Raw genomic sequence first — 18397 nt, 5'->3', positions numbered from 1 at the left:
GTGTGTCTCTTCTGCAGGGTGCGTTGTCTGGGGGGGCAGCTACAAGGTGTGGGGGATGGTAAGGGTGGATCTGGGACTGGTTTTCCTGAGGCTCTTGTCACTAGAGAAGGGGGTGGTGTCCGGTTCCCTGTGTGTGGTCGCTTCTGCTGTCTCTTTTCTCTGCTGTTCATCCCTCTGTCTCTTTAGTGGTTTTTCCTTTTCCTTTTAAGAGTGAAAAATCTCTGTCCTGTATTGCACGCTGTCGGTGGGGGCATGGGGGGGGGGGGGCTGCATTTTCAGATGGCAAACTGGACCCTGGTGACCGTGCATAAAAGGTGCCGTATCAGGGTCCGCGGGCGGGTGGTCGGTGGCCGTCGGCTATTGACAGGTCATTAGCAGCACTCAGTAAATCAGTTGCGGCACTCAGGTCTGCAGGAGTTCCAAAAAACTTTTCAATCTGAGAAGGCTTTTGGCGCTTTTGCTGGCTGAGTGCTTATCGGCAGCTGCCATTGTTAATTGCCGGTTGGGGCATTCCTGGTCATATGTGCAGCAGCCATAACGACCTGCCAGTTGGCTTTCATGTCCCTTAAGGTATTTTTTACATCTTGCCAGGTCGCATTGAGCCTTTGAGAGATTTTAAAGTCTTTACCATCAGTAACAACTCAGTCCCACAGTGCATCTCCCACTTCTCTCCAGCTCTCTGGGCTAGAAATCATATGGATCTGCTTCATAAAGTCTCTCTCTTCCTACGTGATCAGCTCACAGAGCTTGGTCCTGGCGTAAGCCCTCTCACAGAGAGTATGCTTGCCAAAAACGCAGTGCTGCATCCCTTTTGCAGGCTTACCTGTCCAGATCAACAGAGTACTTGGCTGTGGCTCCAAGTGTCTGGCTACTGCTGTTGCAGAATGGGTAAAGGAGAATGGACATGACTTAGTGCTGGGCAAGCAGAATGAGTATACAGAACTGGTATAGGACTGTGCTAGGCCACACTGAAAACAAAGGCAGCATTTGATATAACTCGGCAGGGAGGCACTGTCCTTGACGAGTCAGCAAACAACTCAAGCAGAGCAGAATCCGTCTGACTCTGCCTGAGATAAGAAAGTTGGTTTGCAGCTTGCAGCTGTAACAGCAGGTAGGTGCACCATGCAAATGGGGTCTGTAGAGATTCAGCCATTTAGCTTCTTACATGTATGCAGATATTATCTGTAACACATATAAGCACGCGTCTACCAAATAAAGTTGTCACTTGTGTTTGATCCACGTTAGATTGTGCAGTGTCCTTTCATTAACTCTTCTCCACAAGATGGCGCTCAAACAGGGACCCTGATTTAGGGTACCCCGCAAAAATGGAGGAGGAAAGGCCAGCGGAACGGGCTGCTGGAGGAGTGACGCTGACTAGCAAAATGTGAAGCTAGGATGGGGCAGCGGACCAATTAGGGGGGCCCGAGGCTGACGACAAGACGGGCAGCCTTTGTTGCTGCAAGGGGGGCAAGCAGGATGCCGCATCACAGATAAAGAGGTAGCCCTTTCCTTGCTACGTTGCTTTTTTGAAAAGCAAAAAGTGAATTTTAATACAAAATATTTGCCAGGACTTTGTGCATATGGCTATGCTAAGGGTTTTTTCAAAACCCCTGATTCATGTTTTGATGAAGCAGAGTGGAGGGCATTTGGCAATGAACTGTGGGATGCAGTAATAGATGGGGATCCAGCAGCAAAAACCTCCAAGTGCCTTGGCTATTAATGCTATAAAAAAGTACAAAATGGAGCAGGATGTGGCAGCAGTGGTTGCCACTAAACTCTCTGGCAAGAAACAAGAAAGGGGACAAGAGGCATCCTCTGTGTTTAATGCCCTTGAACCCGGACCGCCAGGGCTTGGTCTTCCTGTCGTAGTTAGTCCCACAGCCACTTATGCACAGCGGTGCCTGGAAAAGACCAGTACAGGACGCTCTTGGTCTATAAAACTTCCCAAACTCTCCTCATCTCCGGCAGCATTACCAGTAAAGGACATGGGGGTTTGGGGAAGGTCTCATCAGAATCCAGCAAAGATGAGGGAGAGAGCGGGCCCACCATGTTGCCCTCTGCTCCTGAGCATCCAAACGTTACTAAAGCCACAGTACAGACCTCTGTGCCACCATCCAAGTCCTTCAGTTCAGAATTGAGCGAGTCTGAGGCTGATAGCAATGATAATACTTTGTATGAGGCAGCACAGCGAATAATACAATGTCTAGCAAAGAGAAAAAGTTTGAGACAGTGAGCCTTTGCAGTCAGTCAGCAGAGGGCTGAAGCGAGTGCCCCGAGCAAGGAGGGAGTTAATAATACAGGCAAGAGAGCAGAAAGGTCCAGCTCACGACTACCACCTCCTAGGCACCAACCATGGGAAAAATAGCTAGGGAGGCTTTATCAGATGGAGACACTGAGGCTGCAAGTATGTTATCTAAAGTATGTCCAGTGGTTTATGACACCCGAGCAGACAATACAATTGTTGGGGAGCATCAGGCATTCGATTGGAAATTGTTAGCCCAGCTTAGAGAGACAGTATGTAAATATGGACTTGAGTGACCCTGCTTGGCAGATGTTACAGTATATTTTCTCTGCCTCAGGGACGCTGGCACAAGAAGATTGGAAACAGGTGTTGAGAATGATACTAACCCCCTTGCAACAGATGCAGTTTAATGCTGAAATGGAAGCATGATGTCAGGGTGCTGTTTCACTGCCACGGGCACAGGGCGACCCTTTGCTGGGGATCACGGTTAGCCAGCTGAGAGGTGAAGGTAAATGGGCGGGGGTGGGTGCTCAACTTAATATGGCCCTGGAGATATTAAGAGAAAGCATGCGATTAGCTCAGTTAGCACTGCGGGGAGTGAAAACGGCCCAGATTACCCCATCTTATACATCAGTTAAACAAAAAGTAAATGAGCCTTTTGGCTCCTTTTTAGACCGACTCCACGAGGCATTGGACAATTCCGACTTGTCAGAATACATGAAACACACCCTTATACAACAGCTTGCTTTTGATAATGCTAATGCTAGAACCTGAGGCATGTTAGTGACTCTACCTCAGGATGCCACAGTAGCACAAATGTTAGAAAGAGCACAGTGAGTGGAAACTGCACCCCTAGAACCTAGGGCTTGCGTTGCAGCCTCTCCCACACCAGACAATACTGGGGATCATCTAGAAAAGATTATTGAACAGCAGGCATGGGCACTAGCAGCTTTAGCTCCGATTGGATCGGCAGGAGGAGGAAGCTGTTTTGAGAATTGAATGAAATGTTTCCGCTGTGGACAGATAGGTCATTTTCACTCTTGATGTCCGATACCCACCGTACGCTCTAAAAACTGTAACTTGGAAAATCACTCCACAGCAGCTTGTCGACGATCAGGAAACAGGGAGAGGAGCACGAGGAGCAACCGTGCACTGACACAAATGGCTGCTCCCATAACCTACAGCCAGCCACCAGAGGGAGCCTCGGGGTGGACCTGGAAACAGCAGCAGAAACCACCTTAGTTGACAAGCCCCAAAAGATTCCATCTACTTTAAAGGGGCCAGTGATAATCAATGGCCAAGCCTGCCGGGGTATACTTCTGGGAAGATCATCAGCATCTATAAGAGGACTATTTGTTTTGCCTGGAGTCATTGATTCAGACTTTGAAGGCATTATCCAGATTATGGTTCAAATGGACTTTCCACCAATACATATTCCCCAAAAAAGCAAGATTGCTCAGGTCATCCCAATTCCATGTCTACTACAGTCAGCACCTCCTCTCTCACAACAGCATTGAGGAGAGAGTGGATTTGGATCAACTGGATGTATGACACTATTAACCCTACAACTGGGACAAAGACCTGTGGTGACAGCGAATTTATCAAATGACTCAGATGGAGTACAATTGCTGATGCTTGTGAATACAGGTGCAGACATTACCACTGTCGACAGAAATCAATGGCCTACACACTGGACCACTAAGCCCTGTGTAAAAGGGGTTGAAGGGGTAGGTGGTACGGCCAAAGTACATCGATCCACTCAATGCCTGCAACTCACCATTGAAAATCGAACTGCCAATCTCTATGTGACTGTAATGCCGCTACCCAGAGGTGTCAATGTACTAATAGGGAGAGATGCTCTCTCTCATCTTGGACTGATCATTACAACTGAGCATTGTTTTTATTAGCGGCCACTGAGAGGCAGCCTTTCCCCATTCAGCTACACACAGGAGTCTAGGCTACTGGCTGCAGGGAGTGCTGGAGCCTCTCACTTGCTGTAGAAGGGGAAGGGGAGAACAATTGCACCAGGTGTGAGCAAGTGAACTTCCTTCTCACCTTGGTGGCAGAATTGAAAGATGAAGTGGCCGAGCTGAAGGACGAAGTATCCAGGCTCAGGTCAATAAGGGAGAACGAAAGGGAGCTGGATCTGTGGGAGCAGGCTTTGCAGATCGCCCCTGCAAAGGAAACTGCCCCTGGAAACAGTAAGGGATGGGTACAGATCCCTGTCAGGGGTAGTAAGGGAAATCCATCCCGGCCCTCTCCTCCTCTTCCTCTGCCCTTGCACAACAAGTATGAGGCCCTGCATGCAGAGGGCACAGGATGAGAGTGCTGAGGAGCATCCAACCGGGATGACGCCTAGGGTGGAGCAGTCCCCACCAACTGTGGTGACCAGCTCCACAAAAAACAAAAAAAAGAGAAGGGTCATAGTCGTTGGGGACTCCGTCTTGAGGGGGACAGAGGGACCCATTTGTTGTCCCAACCTGTCTCACATGGAGGTCTGCTCCCTTCCTGGTGCCCAGGTTAGGGACATCACCAGGAGAATCCCTAACCTAATCCAGCCCTCTGATTATTACCCCTTACTGGTAATACAGGCTGGCAGGGATGAGATCGAGAAGAAGGGGACCAGGGCAATTAAAAAGGAATTTAAGGCCCTGGGGAAATTGATAGACGGGGCGGGAGCACAGGTGGTGTTCTGCTCAGTTCCCTCTGTGGCAAGGGAGTTCACAGAGAGGAACAGCAGAACCTATGACATCAACAGCTGGCTCAAGGGATGGTGCCAGCAGCGGCACTTTGGGTTCTTTGACCACGGGGGAACTTTTACTGCGCCGAACCTGCTTGATCCTGATGGGGTTCAGTTATCTAAAAAGGGCAGGAGAGTCCTGGCACTGGAGTTGGCAGGGCTCATTAGGCAGGCTTTAAACTAGGTCTGAAGGGGGTGGGTGAGGCAATTACTCTCTGTGAGAAGGAGAGAGTGGGAAGGAAACTAGGGACAATTGGGGAATCGAGAGCCCAGCTGAAGTGCATCTACACCAATGCACACAGCTTGGGTAACAAGCAGGAGGAACTGCAAGTCCTGGTCCACCAGGGTGACTATGAGATAGTTGCCATTTCAGACACTTGGTGGGATGACAGGCACGACTGGAGTGCTATACTGGGGGGATACAGCCTCTTCAGGAGAGATAGGCAGGGGAGAAGAGGAGGAGGGGTGGCCCTGTATATTAGGGAGTCACTCAGTGCCACTGAGCTTGAGGTGAGGGACGAAGGGGTTGAGAGCTTGTGGGTTAAAATCAGAGGGAGGACTAATAAATCTGACATCCTGGCTGGAGTCTGTTATAGACCACCCAACCAGGATGAGGAAACAGATGAGATATTTTACAAACAGCTGGAGGCTGTCTCAAGATCTTTAGATCTTGTCCTTATGGGTGACTTTAACCTGCCAGATATCTGCTGGGAACTTAATTCAGCAGAGAGGAGGCAGTCCAGGAGATTTCTAGAGTGCATGGAGGACAGCTTCATGACCCAGCTGTTAAGCGAGCCTACTAGGGGTCAAGCTCAGCTTGACCTGCTGCTCTCCAACAGAGAAGGGCTGGTAGGAGATGCAACAGTGGGAGGCTGCCTGGGGTGTAGTGGTGTTTTCAGTATGCAGGGAGATAGGGAGGCACTACAACAAAACCCACACCTTGGACTTTCGGAAGGCAAACTTCAATTTGGTTAAGAAACTTATTTCCAAAGTCCCCTGGGCAGCAGTCCTTGAGAACAAAGGGGTCCAGGATGGTTGGACCTACTTTAAACAGGAGCTCTTGAAGGCACAGGAGCTGGCAGTTCCCATGTGCCGAAAGATGAGCCGCAGGGGGAGGCGACCAGCCTGGATGAGCAAACAGCTCCTGAAGGAATTGGGGGAAAAAAAGAGGGTGTGTCACCTCTGGAAGGAGGGGAAGGCTTCTCCTGACCTGTTTAAGGAGGTAGCCAGATTATGCAGGAGAAAAATTAGAGAGGCTAAGGCCCAGCTAGAACTTAGGCTGCCACTTCCGTGAAAGATAATAAAAAGCACTTTTATAAATGTATCAATGCTAAAAAGAAGGGCAAGAAGAGCCTCCACTGCTTACTGGACCAGGAGGGGAACACTATAACTGATGTCGAAGAAAAGGCTGAGGTTCTGAATGCCTTCTTCACCTCAGTTTTCAGCAGTAAGGAGGGAGGAGTTCAGGGCAAGTGGCCTCTTGAACTGGGGGATGGGGTCAGGGAGCGGTGTGTTCCCCTGGAAATTCATGAAGAATTAGTTCAGGACCTGCTGAGCCATCTGTACACCCACAAGTCCATGGGACCAGATGGGATCCATCCCAGGGTGCTGAGAGAGCTGGCAGCTGAGCTGGCCAAGCTGCTCTCCATCATTTTCCAGCAGTCCTGGCTCACCGGAGAGGTCCCAGGAGACTGGAAACTGCCAACGTGGTCCCCATCCACAAGAAGGGTGGGATGGAGGAACCTGGGAACTACAGACCTGTCAGCCTGACCTCAGTGCCAGGGAAACTGATGGAGCAGGTTATCATGGGGGCAATAACTGCGCACCTGAGGGATGGCAAAGGGCTCAGGTCCAGCCAGCATGGGTTTAGGAAGGGCAGATCCTGCCTCTCCAACCTGATCTCCTTCTATGATCAGGTGACCCTCTTGGTGGCTGTGGGGAGGCCTGTGGATGTGGTCTATCTGGACTTCAGCAAGGCCTTTGACACTGTCCCCCACAGCAAACTGCTGGCTAAGCTGTCAGCCCATGGCTTGGATGGCAACACTCTGTGCTGGGTTAGGAACTGGCTGGAGGGCCGAACCCAGAGAGTGGTGGTGAATGGTGCCACATCCAGCTGGCAGCTGTCACTAGTGGTGTCCCTCAGGGATAAGTGCTGGGCCCCATCCTCTTTAACATCTTCACAGATGATCTGGATGAGGGCATGGAGTCAGTCATCAGCAAGTTTGCAGATGACACCAAGCTGGGGGCAGATGTGACTGGGTTGGAGGGCAGAAGGGCTCTGCAGCGGGACCTTGACCACCTGGACAGATGGGCAGAGTCCAAGGGGATGGGGTTCAATAGCTCCAAGTGCAGGGTGCTGCACTTTGGTCACAACAACCCCATGCAGAGATACAGGCTGGGGTCAGAGTGGCTGGAGAGAAGCCAGACAGAGAGGGATCTGGGGGTGCTGATTGATACCTGCCTGAACATGAGCCAGCAGTGTGCCCAGGTGGCCAAGAGAGCCAATGGCATCCTGGCCTGCATCAGCAATGGTGTGGTCAGCAGGAGCAGGGAGGTCATTCTGCCCCTGTACTCTGCACTGGTTAGACCACACCTTGAGTACTGTGTTCAGTTCTGGGCTCCCCAGTTTAGGAGGGACATTGAGATGCTTGAGCGTGTCCAGAGAAGGGTGACGAGGCTGGGGAGAGACCTTGAGCACAAGCCCTACGAGGAGAGGCTGAGGGAGCTGGGATTGGTTAGCCTGGAGAAGAGGAGGCCCAGGGGTGACCTTATTGCTGTCTACAACTACCTGAGGGGTGGTTGTGGCCAGGAGGATGTTGCTCTCTTCTCTCAGGTGGCCAGCGCCAGAATGAGAGGACACAGCCTCAGGCTGTGCCAGGGGAGATTTAGGCTAGAGGTGAGGAGAAAGTTCTTCCCTGAGAGAGTCATTGGACACTGGAATGGGCTGCCCGGGGAGGTGGTGGAGTCGCCGTCCCTGGAGCTGTTCAAGGCGAGATTGGACACGGCACTTGGTGCCATGGTCTGGCCTTGAGCTCTGTGGTAAAGGGTTGGACTTGATGATCTGTGAGGTCTCTTCCAACCCTGGTGATACTGTGATACTGTGACTATATTGGCTAACAGACAAACTGATATGGGTAGAGCAGTGGCCACTTAAAGCAGAAAGGCTGCAAAAGGCACATGAATTAGTTCAAGAACAACTAACAGCAGGACATTTGATTCCTTCCACTAGAAATCCAGTAAATTTCGACTGCTCCATGTCCTGTTAGCAAGAAATCCTTCCGCACTAGACTATTTTCGAATTTTTCCTTCTCTCTTCTTTCCTCTCTCTCCTTTTTTTTTTTTTTTTTTTTTTTTTTTTTTTTTTTTTTTTGTGGCTGCAATGGTGTGCAATTAGCATAAGCAGGTGCTAAGTATAATAGCTGAGTGTGTGACTTGTGTAACTGTGATGGTATAATCGCAGTGGCCTGTCACAAGCCATCTCTTAAAGTGTGACATCTTTTTATGCCACAGAAAACCAGTGCTCAATCTGGCATGAAAACGGGATCCGATAATCTTTGCCATATTAACCTTGCCAAAATCATAACCATGTTACCTCTCTTTTTGTTTTGTTTTGTGTTCACATAATCCTTATCCTTAAAAGGAAGAAAACTAAGAAGAAAATATATTGTATCATATCACTACGATAAACTCTTATCCTTAACTATAGCAATACTAAAAATTGATGAACTAAAGGAAAAATTAAATCATGGAATTGATTCCAAATACAGAAAAAATTAAGAAACCCAAAGGAAAAACTGAAAAAGATGTTACACCAGGTAGTGCTCTTCAAAAAATGATGAAGCCATGGCATGTAGAAAAAAAAAGGCAACCTTTAAGTCAGTCAACCCAAAAGAAAAGAAATTGTTAATCTGTTGATTTTACCCTGGTAAAACAACCACAAACTTAATATTCTTACTCCAATATACTATTACAATTAACAAGCACTTAACATCTTATCCAATAACTTCTAAGATCTATTACAATCAAAAGGCTAAAAACATTTACAAGATTTGCATCAGCAAAATACAATCAGTAAAATACAGAACTGTGAATCTGTCACTTTGCCGCAGAAGGAGATAAACTACAAGAAGGACGGGTGCCATAGGCTGTGATACCACAGTATCAGGGGGTAATAAGAGATGGGGCAAAGGCCTGATACAAGCCAATACAAATCCGATCCAAATCCAAATCCCATTTGTCTATTGCACCCCAAGCCTGGGGTTGTATACTTTTTTATCAGAAGGCTACACAGGAAGGTTACAGACTCCAATTGGTTGCATGCACCTGTGTTAGGACTACGATAGGATTACACACTACTTGGCAGACATTCTTCACATTCTCTCAACAACACATATATTGTGTCTGGCAATTCTAAGGCAGCAGAGATAAGCAAAAACCACAGACTCCAGGCTTACACTTGTTTACATTTGCTACACCACTCTCTAAGGTCATTCCAACTCTCCATCAGCACTTACTGAAATCTCGCCTGTCCATGGCTGGACAATAGCTGCACCACAGTGAGACAATGATATAAAATCACTGCATTTTATATTACTGTATCCAACAGAGTGGGGGTGTTGGCCCTCTGAGATGGCACCAGGGGAGGGAGGCAGAGTGCTTCCCAGTGCCAGGCTGTGCTCAAGTGAGAGAGGAAGGAGGGTGTGGGGTGTGTGTGTCAAGCCATGCTGGGTGAAAAGACACACAAAAAAAACCCCCGAAAAAACTAAACCAAGGACCAGCCCCGCAGACAAAGAGACCGCCACAATCTCCTGTTGTTTCGGAGCTTTTAAGTATTATTCTTTCTTTTTCCTGCAAACTTCATGGTGCTATCCAAAGCAAAAAACTCAGTCATTTCACTTCTGCAGGAACCTCTCCATTCCACTGTGTTCAAAGCTTTAATCAATCAGGAAAAGTTGGGCTTTTTCGGTGACATCCTGGAAGCAGAGCAGGAGCTGAGAAATTTAGCAAGGCCTTGTGTGCCATTGTGGTGGTAATTTGTAACACCTTTGCTTGAAAACCTGTTGAATGCAAATAGCCTAGCTCTCTGAAGCATCCAGCCTTAACACAGACCCACTGTCTCCCCTCTGCCCCTCCTCCCCCGAGCCCCCGTAACCACAGGAAATGCTGATGGGAGCATTTTGCCGGTCTCACAATCCCGAGTTAGAAACCAGCATTGTACTCAGCCTTCTAACTTCTGGAATCTGTCTGTCAGGAAGATCTTTCAGCTGTGTGTCGACCTGCGGGGTTCGTCCTCTTGGGGGGTGAGCTACGAGGATGTTAAGAGTGGATCTCTGGAGGAGGATGAAGCATCCATCCGGTTCTTCAGCTGGCAGTTAATCACTCAGCCGGGATTCGGCCTATCAGCAGTTGTAATCACAAGTCTCTGAACAGAGGTAAAAATTCCTGATGTACCTTTGTGGCTTCTGCCACTGGCTTCCCATTACTCTCCCTGTCCTGTCTTTAAAGGCAAACTTAAGAGTCTTTGGAGCCCTCCTTTTTTTTTTTTTTTTCAGGGCCTTTCCCATCATCTCCCAGGTGGCCTCTTCAAAGGCAATGTACACTTCAGGGATCAAAAATCACTCCTTTGTCCAGCAAAATACAGCCTTCAGCATCTCATAGAGGGCACTTGCTCATCCTTGGCTTTGCTTTGCTTCCCAATGTCAACAATTCCTCTGTGGCTGTGTGCAGCCATTTCTGTCAGGAGAGCAGAGGGGAGCTGTGCCATGGAGCTGTGAGCTCCAGCTGCAGAGAGCACTGCAGGAGTCTGCTGCAAGGAGCAGTGCTGGAAGCCCCAGGTGGGCAGTGAGAGGCATGGGGAGGTTGGAGGGGGAGGAGTGAAATTGTCCATTCAATGTCAACCCCTAAGGGGCAGCTTCTCCTGCCAGTGCAGACCTCCTGGGCTGGAATCATTGTTGAATTCTCCCCTCTGCTCTAGACTGAAAAGCAATCAAATATTACACTTGTGGCAGAACCAAATGAGCTTCGTAGGTGCACTTGGACAGCTTGGAGAGAGTTCCAGAGACACAAACAGCTCCTGATGGCACCTGGGGCTCATTACAGCAACCTCAGGCAGTGAGAGGAGCCTGAAGAAACTGCTCAGGAAGTCAGAAGCAAAACCTCAACTACCTTGAAGCATTGATTGGCCTCACTGAGGGTTGTTACTGACAAAGCCTCCCAGGGCCTCATTAGAGCAGCTCAAAGGGGCCATGGCTGCAGGCAAACAAAGGCACAGTGCAGGGCAGCAAACTCTGAGCTTGGTTTGTGAAGCAGAAAGGCCAAGCCCTGACCCTGAGGCCTTGCAAAGGCAGATCCTGAGACTCTCCAAATAAAGTTTCATCTCAGCTGCCATGGAAGCAGAAGCTACTTCCAGAGCTGAGGGGACAAAGGCCTCAATCCTCTTGGGCCTTTCAGCCTGGCCAGAGCCTTTGGCCATCCCTACCTGTCATAGAGGGCCTGTAGTCCCAAATAGAGGCTTGCTTATGCCTTGCCTTGCCTTGCCTGGACATGTTCTTCTGCCAGGACCCCTGGTTGTAATCAAGTTGTGTAAGCCCCCACACACCCAGCTCGTGTCTCCCTGGGTTAAACCCATGTGATCTCCATATTTGGGAAAGTCTAGGCAAGAGCCTTCTGCCCATTATGGTAAGGTTTGGCTGACTGCCAACCTGATTGGTCATTCTAGTGGCCAAAGGAGCCATTAATCTTTGCTCCCATTCAATAAATAGGGGTGCACAGGTAAACAACGTGGTCTGACCCTACATGCAGCTCAGCTCAGACCTGCAGGCACAGACCTTGCATAGCTCAGCCACTCAGATAGCTCAGAGGCTCAGACCTCATGCTTTGACTTATTTGCAGGTCACCTGCCTGCGTACCTTAGATGCAAAGCTCATTTAAGCCTGCACATTTATATATAAGGAGCCTATAGCCTCCTAAGACAGCTGTGCACATTTGCACACTATTGCTACTAGGACCAGATCCTGCATTGCCTTTACCTGCGGAGCTCAGACTCCCAACAGCCGCACACACTTTGCATGCCTGCTGCCTATCATTGCCTAGTAAGCACCATTGCCTCTGAGAAAACCAGGAAGCAGATTCTGGACTGTCTGCACACACACACGGCCTGAAGCCATGAACAACCATTCTCCTGCTCCTGAGATCCTGCCAGCTCAGAATCCCTGGACACAGCATCCAGAAGAAGCCAGGAGCACCAAGGCAGAGATCATCCCTCGCCAGGAGAACAAAGGTTAGAGAAAACCTATTTCCCCACAAACTGGGAAGATTCATCTTTGCCCCTCAAGCCAGGAAGATTCCAGCCTCCAAGTCCATGGGTAGAGACCCCTGAAGAATTGGACACTAGGCACAGGCTGTGACACAGCCCCAGAGGGTGATTAATAATTGATAAAGAGTTGTGAGTAAAAGCTTCAATACCTCTGTAAATATAAGTGCCTCTGCCATAGAGCAGAAAGAGTTCCAGCCTGCTCTGCTGGGCAAACAGCATAAAGATCCCAAGCAGCATTAAGCTGCAGGGAAAATTCCTCTCTCTGTTTGTAGTTTGAATGTTTGCTGGTTAAATAACAAATCCTTGTACATATTTTATCCTAAATTGTTTTCATAAGTGTGTACGAACTTTAATATTAATAAACAGTGGTTGGGGGTGGCAGAGTTCAAAAATACTGAATTTAATAAATATAATTTTTTATATAAAATTTACATTGCCCCAATTAATTTTTCTCCTCCGCCAAATAGGCCTAAGCACCCAAAGCATGGGGCACACCTGAAGCATTCACTAGGAGTTGGTGTCTTTGTCATTCATTCTCTGCCCCCGAGGCAATCCCTCAGAGATCAGACATTGATTGTCTCTCAGTGCCCACAGAGAAGCTGGGCATGGAGGCTCTGCTTTGCATCAGCTACTTGTTGGTAAGCAAAAAAAGGGTCATTTTTGCTGAAATTTCCAGATGCATACAACTGAATTCTGCTGATCTCATTCCTAGGCTGCCAGGCAGGGCTCTCCTTGAGCACTTTGGGTGGGGCAGGTGCAGCCCTGCAGCCCTGCTAACCATCCTGAGATGCTGTGCTCAGGCACTGGGAGCAGGTCACTCTGCTTGCAGGGATGTAAACCTGTGCTGAGAGTTCTACTGATTGGAGAGACCAGGATGGGCTCAGCAGAATCCTTTGGTGTCACACAACTATGATATCACAAAGCTTGCACTATGATGTCACTCAAGCATCTGTGATGTCATACAGTCTGTGCAATGATGTCAGCCAGCTCGCAATGATGTCACAACCCTCTCTATGATGACATGTGCTGCTATATGATGTCACACAGCCTTTTCAGAGATGTCACTCAGCTTATACTGTGATGTCACTGAGCTCTCTTTACGTTGTCACAGAATCCTCTACCTTAATTTCCTCCCTGTGCCCCATTTTGGGGCTGATGTGACCTCTTGGGCTTTTCAGCCTGGCCAGAGCCCTTGGCCATTCCCACTGCAGCCTGTCCTGTGCTGTCCCATGCGTGCACCTCTTGCTGTTCAGGCTCCCATCTTGCTTTCTCAGACAGCTCTCACACTGACATTTCCACTCCTTCCCTCAGGGCTCTCCACTCTTGCTGGAGCTGCCTTGACACTCAGCCAGACATGGGCTGCCCACACTCCTGGCTCCCCTCTTGCACCACAGCTCTCTCCTCTGATTCACATTTCTCTGTCCTCAGCCCCAGCCTGAACCTTCCAAGCTGCACTTCCTAAAGGCTTCCTTCTCTGCCCACAGCCAAGCAAAGCTCCAGCAGCTCAAAGCAGCCTTGAGGCAGCAGCACAGCACTCCCTGAGCCTGCAGCCTCCAGAGAGAGCCTCCAAAGTCCATCCTGCAGATCTCTGCAACCTCTCCAGTTCCTCCTCCTTCCCCCAGGCCAAGGAACCACACAGCAGACATCACCAATGCAGATGTGGCCACTCCAGTGCTGAGTGCAGGGGAGGACAACCCCGGTGTCTGGGTGGCCACACTCCTGCTTCCACAGCTCCTCTGCACTTGGCCTTCTTCACTCCCTGCAGGCTTTGCTCCATCCCAGAGCATTGGTGATGGTCCCTGCCAGAGCCTGCAGTACTTTTTGACTGAGAACAGTACAGAGCAGAACCTCCATCTCCAAACCAACAGCCAAGGCCCCTCCCTGCTGCTGCCTCTCAGCTTGGCAGCCACAAGGGATGGCTCAGTGCCCAGCCCAGCCCTGTGCCTGATGCTGGCCAAGGACACAAAGGGAGTGGGAGGGGGTGCAGGTGAGAGGTCAGAACACAGGAAGAAGGTTTGGGGATGAAGTGTTCAGGGGAAGGCTAAGAGCTCAGAGCTGCCTTTGAGGTCTGGGTCTCAGGCCACCTCTGAGGAGAGGCTTCGGTGCCTGCTGGGGGTGCTGGGCAGGACTCAAATGAGGGCCAGCTCTAAGGGCAGGGATTTGGTTTGGGCTGGGCTGAGGGATGGGGATTAGACCGAGGAGTCAATGCCAGGAGTAAAGGCTGAGGCCAGAGTGAGCAATGGGGGCAGAGTCAGAGATGTTTTGGAGAGAAACTGAGTGTTAAGGAGTGAGGTGAGGGAAAGGCTCAGATCCTTTGAGCTAGAGCAGGGGCCTGAAGACTGGGGAGGAGCAAGCATTAGGGATAGGGCTTGGTTACACTGGCTGGAGAGAGTGTGAGGGGCCCAAGGTGTATTGGGAAGGGATCAGAAGATCCAGTCAGTAATGGGGTGGAACCAAGTGTCTATGGGGAAGGTGTCCAAAGATTCAACTTGCATTGGGACAGAGGCCAGGCTGTGCTGAGAGGGCCTAAAGCAATCCAGTCTGTACTGGGAAGGGACTCAGTCTGTCCAGGGAGGGGGCAATTGATCTAGTTTGGACTGGGGCAAGTGCCAGTATCCAGTGGGAGGAGATCAGAGGATGCAGGTGGCAGTGGGACAAGGCCCAGTCGGTACCAGGACAGGATAAGGATGTTCAGATTGTACTGGCAGGGATCAGTCTGCACTGGCAGAGGCCATGGGATCACATTTTACTGGCAGCTGTCAGAAGCTCTGTCAGGCAGAGCCAAGTGATGCTGTCAGTGCTGGGAGTGAGCCCATTCTGTCCTGGACTGGGCTACCATAGCAGTTAGCAGTGGCAGAGCCAAATGCAAAGTGTCTCCAGGACTGAGCTGAGCACAGAGTGGGGGGGGGAGGGGTCTATGAGCAAGGCCAGGAAGGGCATCTAGAACCAGAGCAATGGCTCCTGCTAATGCAGGTGCAGGCAGAAGAGCCCTTGGCAGGCAGTGGGAGGAACCTGCAGCCAGGGCTGGGAAAGGCTGGATGGAGGCATCTCTCTTGTGGTGCTGTCCTGCAGATGCCTGCTGAGAGTTGTTTGCTGGGTTAAATGGAGTTGAGTCTATGCATTTTCAGTCCTCCCATCTTCAGCAGCCCTGCCTGGCTGCTGTGCCCATGCTGCTGGGCTTTGAAGCTGCCCCCAGCAAGGCCCAGCTCTACTGTGTGGTCCTGGGCAGTGCTGAGCCATCCCTCAGAGGGTTGGAGATGGTTTGGTTGGAAATGGAATGCTGGGGAATAGCGGGCATGAGACCTCTCTGTAAGTGCCAGTATGTCTGTGCCTCCCCAGCAGGGAAACCTGACATCTCAGCACAGGTATTAGAGGTCTGACCCCCTATCATGGCTAGGACTGAGGGGTTTGAGGGCCCTTCTCCATTGCTTGCCCCAGCTGAGCTTCAGGTGTTGGGAGGTCTCAGGAGGTGTCAGGGGCTGTCATGACCCAGGCAGGATATCAGGGTTTGAACTCCTGGGCTCAGGTGCTTCCATCTTCCCTAGGGCACAGCAGTGATTCCTTCCCTCATCAGAATGGCCTCACAGGAGGACCAAGACAGGAGATGGGAGGAGCAGAACCATCCAGGAAACAAGATGGAGCAGCCAAAGTACAGCTTTGAGGAAGAGAAGGAGGAAGAGGACAAAATGGAGGATCATAATGAGGTGGAAAATGACAACTCTGATGATGACAAATATGAGGAGGAAGAGGATGATGAGAATGAAGATGATCAGGAAGAGAAGGAGGATGAAGCCATGGGAAAAACTTGCAGCTCTGATGACTGCAGCAAGAGCGTCAGCAACAGGAGCTCTCTCATCGTCCACTATCGTACCTGCGCTGGTGAGAAGCCTTTCACCTGCCCTGACTGCAGCAAGAGTTTCAGCCAGAGCACTGCCCTCGCCCAGCACCGCCATATCCACACTGGTGAGAAGGTCACCTGCGCTGACTGCGGCAAGCGCTTCAGCCGCAGCGACACCCTCCGCAACCACCGCCGCATCCACACTGGAGAGAAGCTGTTCCCCTGTGCTGAGTGCGGCAAAAGCTTCACCCTGAGCACCAGATACATCCGGCACCAAATCACCCACACTGGTGAGAAACCCTACAGCTGCACTGACTGTGGCAAGAGCTTCACCTTCAGCTCCGCACTCGCTTCCCACCGTCGTGTCCACAGAGGTGAGAAGCCCTTCACATGCTCTGACTGTGGCAAGCGCTTCAGCCGCAGCGACAGCCTCCGCTACCACCGCCGCATCCACACCGGAGAGAAGCTGTTCCCCTGTGCTGAGTGTGGCAAGAGCTTCACTCTGAGCTCCAGATACATCCGGCACCAACTCACCCACACCGGTGAGAAACCCTACAGCTGCACTGACTGCGGCAAGAGCTTCACCCAGAGGGGCAATCTCACTTCCCACCGCCACACCCACACTGCTGACCAACCCACACTGCAGGGGAGGCACAAATAGGCCCCCTGAGATCTGGTGGGATAATCGTGATCCCCTTGAGAAAACCTTTCCAGCAGATTGAACCAAAATCTCCTCTTTTTCACCTGTGTTTCTCGGAGGCTGGGGGCTCCAGCAGGAACAGACACCTCCTGCCCTTCTGAGCACTAATTAGTGGTGATGAGAATAATTACAGAGCTGCCACCGGAGCTGGGCTGAGCTGTGCAGGGACTTGTCTGGTTGTTCTTCAGTTCTTTGTATCTCCCTGAGGTAAAAATCCACCCTGTCCATTGCCCAGTTGTGTCAATAAACCCCCACAGTGACCCAAATCCTCTCATTTTGCTTTTATTTTAGACATTGCTGCCCACAGTGCCCAAATGCTGGGGGCATTTGGTCCCTAGGGATGGGGCTGGAGCCCTGTGCTCAGTTCACAGATGTCAAAGTGATGTTCTTGGAAGAGTCTGGAGGGTTCTAGGCTTGACTTTGGAAATCTTTGGAGGGTGTAGGAGAGATCTCAGGGAGGACTTTGGAAGCACTTGGAAAGATTCTGTCAGGTTTCCAGTGAGGGGCTCTGCTGCTTTGCAGGAGGCCTAGGGCTGCCAAAGGCCTCCCTAGCTCATCAGTGTTCCTGATGGATTCCTGCTGACCTGGGGCTTCCCACCCCCCCCCCCCCCCCCCCCCCCCGAATTGGGAAGAGATTTCTTTGAGTGTTCAGGAGCTTTTATGAGCTTCAGGAGTGCAAAGAGTTAAATCATGCTGAGAGAGGCTGCTGTGCCTCAGCACAGTTCCCAGCAATATTCCCAGCAGGACCTCTCCTCTGACACTTGGCTCTGAGCTTGGCTCTGCAGCTCTCAGCAGTGTGCCTGGCAGAACCGTGAGCTGCTGCACAAACCCATAGATACAAGGATCTGCCTGTTGTCATTTCTCTTCACTCCATTCCCACAGCTCACCTGCACCCCACAACTCTTCTGCATTCCCACAGGAAAAGAGTTCCAGGAGCAGTCAATGTGACCTCACTTACAAAGGGAAGTTGCTTCTTGGGAACTTCAGGAACATATCAAATGCTCACAGCACTGTTTGCTGATTGTGAGAATTCCTCTTTTCATCCCTTTTTATTGGAGAATCCTGAGCTGCTGCAGCTGCTTACTCCATGTGTGGAGTGAGGGAAGAGATGAGAGGAGGTTGCTCCACACCTGACCTGTTTGTATGCAAAAGCAGTTCTAATTTTGTCACACATCACCACAGGAGAGCATTTCCAAAGCCCAGACAACAGCAGTGGAGACCAGGGACACACAAGGACCTGTCCTCTGCCCAGCTGTACCCCAGCATGGGCTCTGTGTCTTACTGCGCCTGGCAGGGCACATGGCCTGGGGGAAGTGCTCATGAGAGTCCAGTGAGCCACAGCCCTGGGTGGGGGAGGTGTCTCCCCCTGGCTCACTCTATCCCAGCTTCTCCACCCCACCTCGACTCTGTGGGGTGGGGGAGGGGCTTTGGCTGTGCTGCCACAGCCAATAACCATGAGTTTATTCACCTGGGTTCTATGTTCTGCTATAACAGAGTGCAGGGGTGAGTGCTGCTCTGCCTTAGGGACTAGGACAGGGCACAGCAAGGATGTCTGTGGCAAG

The 18397-nt window shown here is 50.6% G+C and overlaps 1 protein-coding gene and 1 long non-coding RNA gene across 2 annotated transcripts in view; both read left to right on the top strand.

Annotated features, from left to right (window-relative positions):
* LOC135174201 (oocyte zinc finger protein XlCOF26-like) overlaps positions 1 to 17098 on the top strand; it is a 38318-nt gene extending 21220 nt beyond the window's left edge. Inside the window, exon 2 of the mRNA XM_064141434.1 lies at positions 15843 to 17098. Coding sequence (XP_063997504.1) covers positions 15873 to 16796 — 924 coding nt within the window. The 5' untranslated portion in view covers positions 15843 to 15872 and the 3' untranslated portion in view covers positions 16797 to 17098. The remainder of the gene's footprint in view (positions 1 to 15842) is intronic.
* On the top strand, positions 10323 to 12724 carry LOC135174213 (uncharacterized). The gene is made up of 2 exons (XR_010301800.1): positions 10323 to 10414; positions 10535 to 12724. It is a non-coding gene; the product is annotated as an uncharacterized LOC135174213 (long non-coding RNA).
* Positions 17099 to 18397: the final 1299 nt, after the last annotated feature.

The sequence above is a fragment of the Pogoniulus pusillus genome, unplaced genomic scaffold (genome assembly GCF_015220805.1).
Source record: "Pogoniulus pusillus isolate bPogPus1 unplaced genomic scaffold, bPogPus1.pri scaffold_50_arrow_ctg1, whole genome shotgun sequence".
Classification (NCBI taxonomy): Eukaryota; Metazoa; Chordata; class Aves; order Piciformes; family Lybiidae; genus Pogoniulus; species Pogoniulus pusillus.
This window is presented reverse-complemented; position numbering and strand designations above follow the sequence as displayed.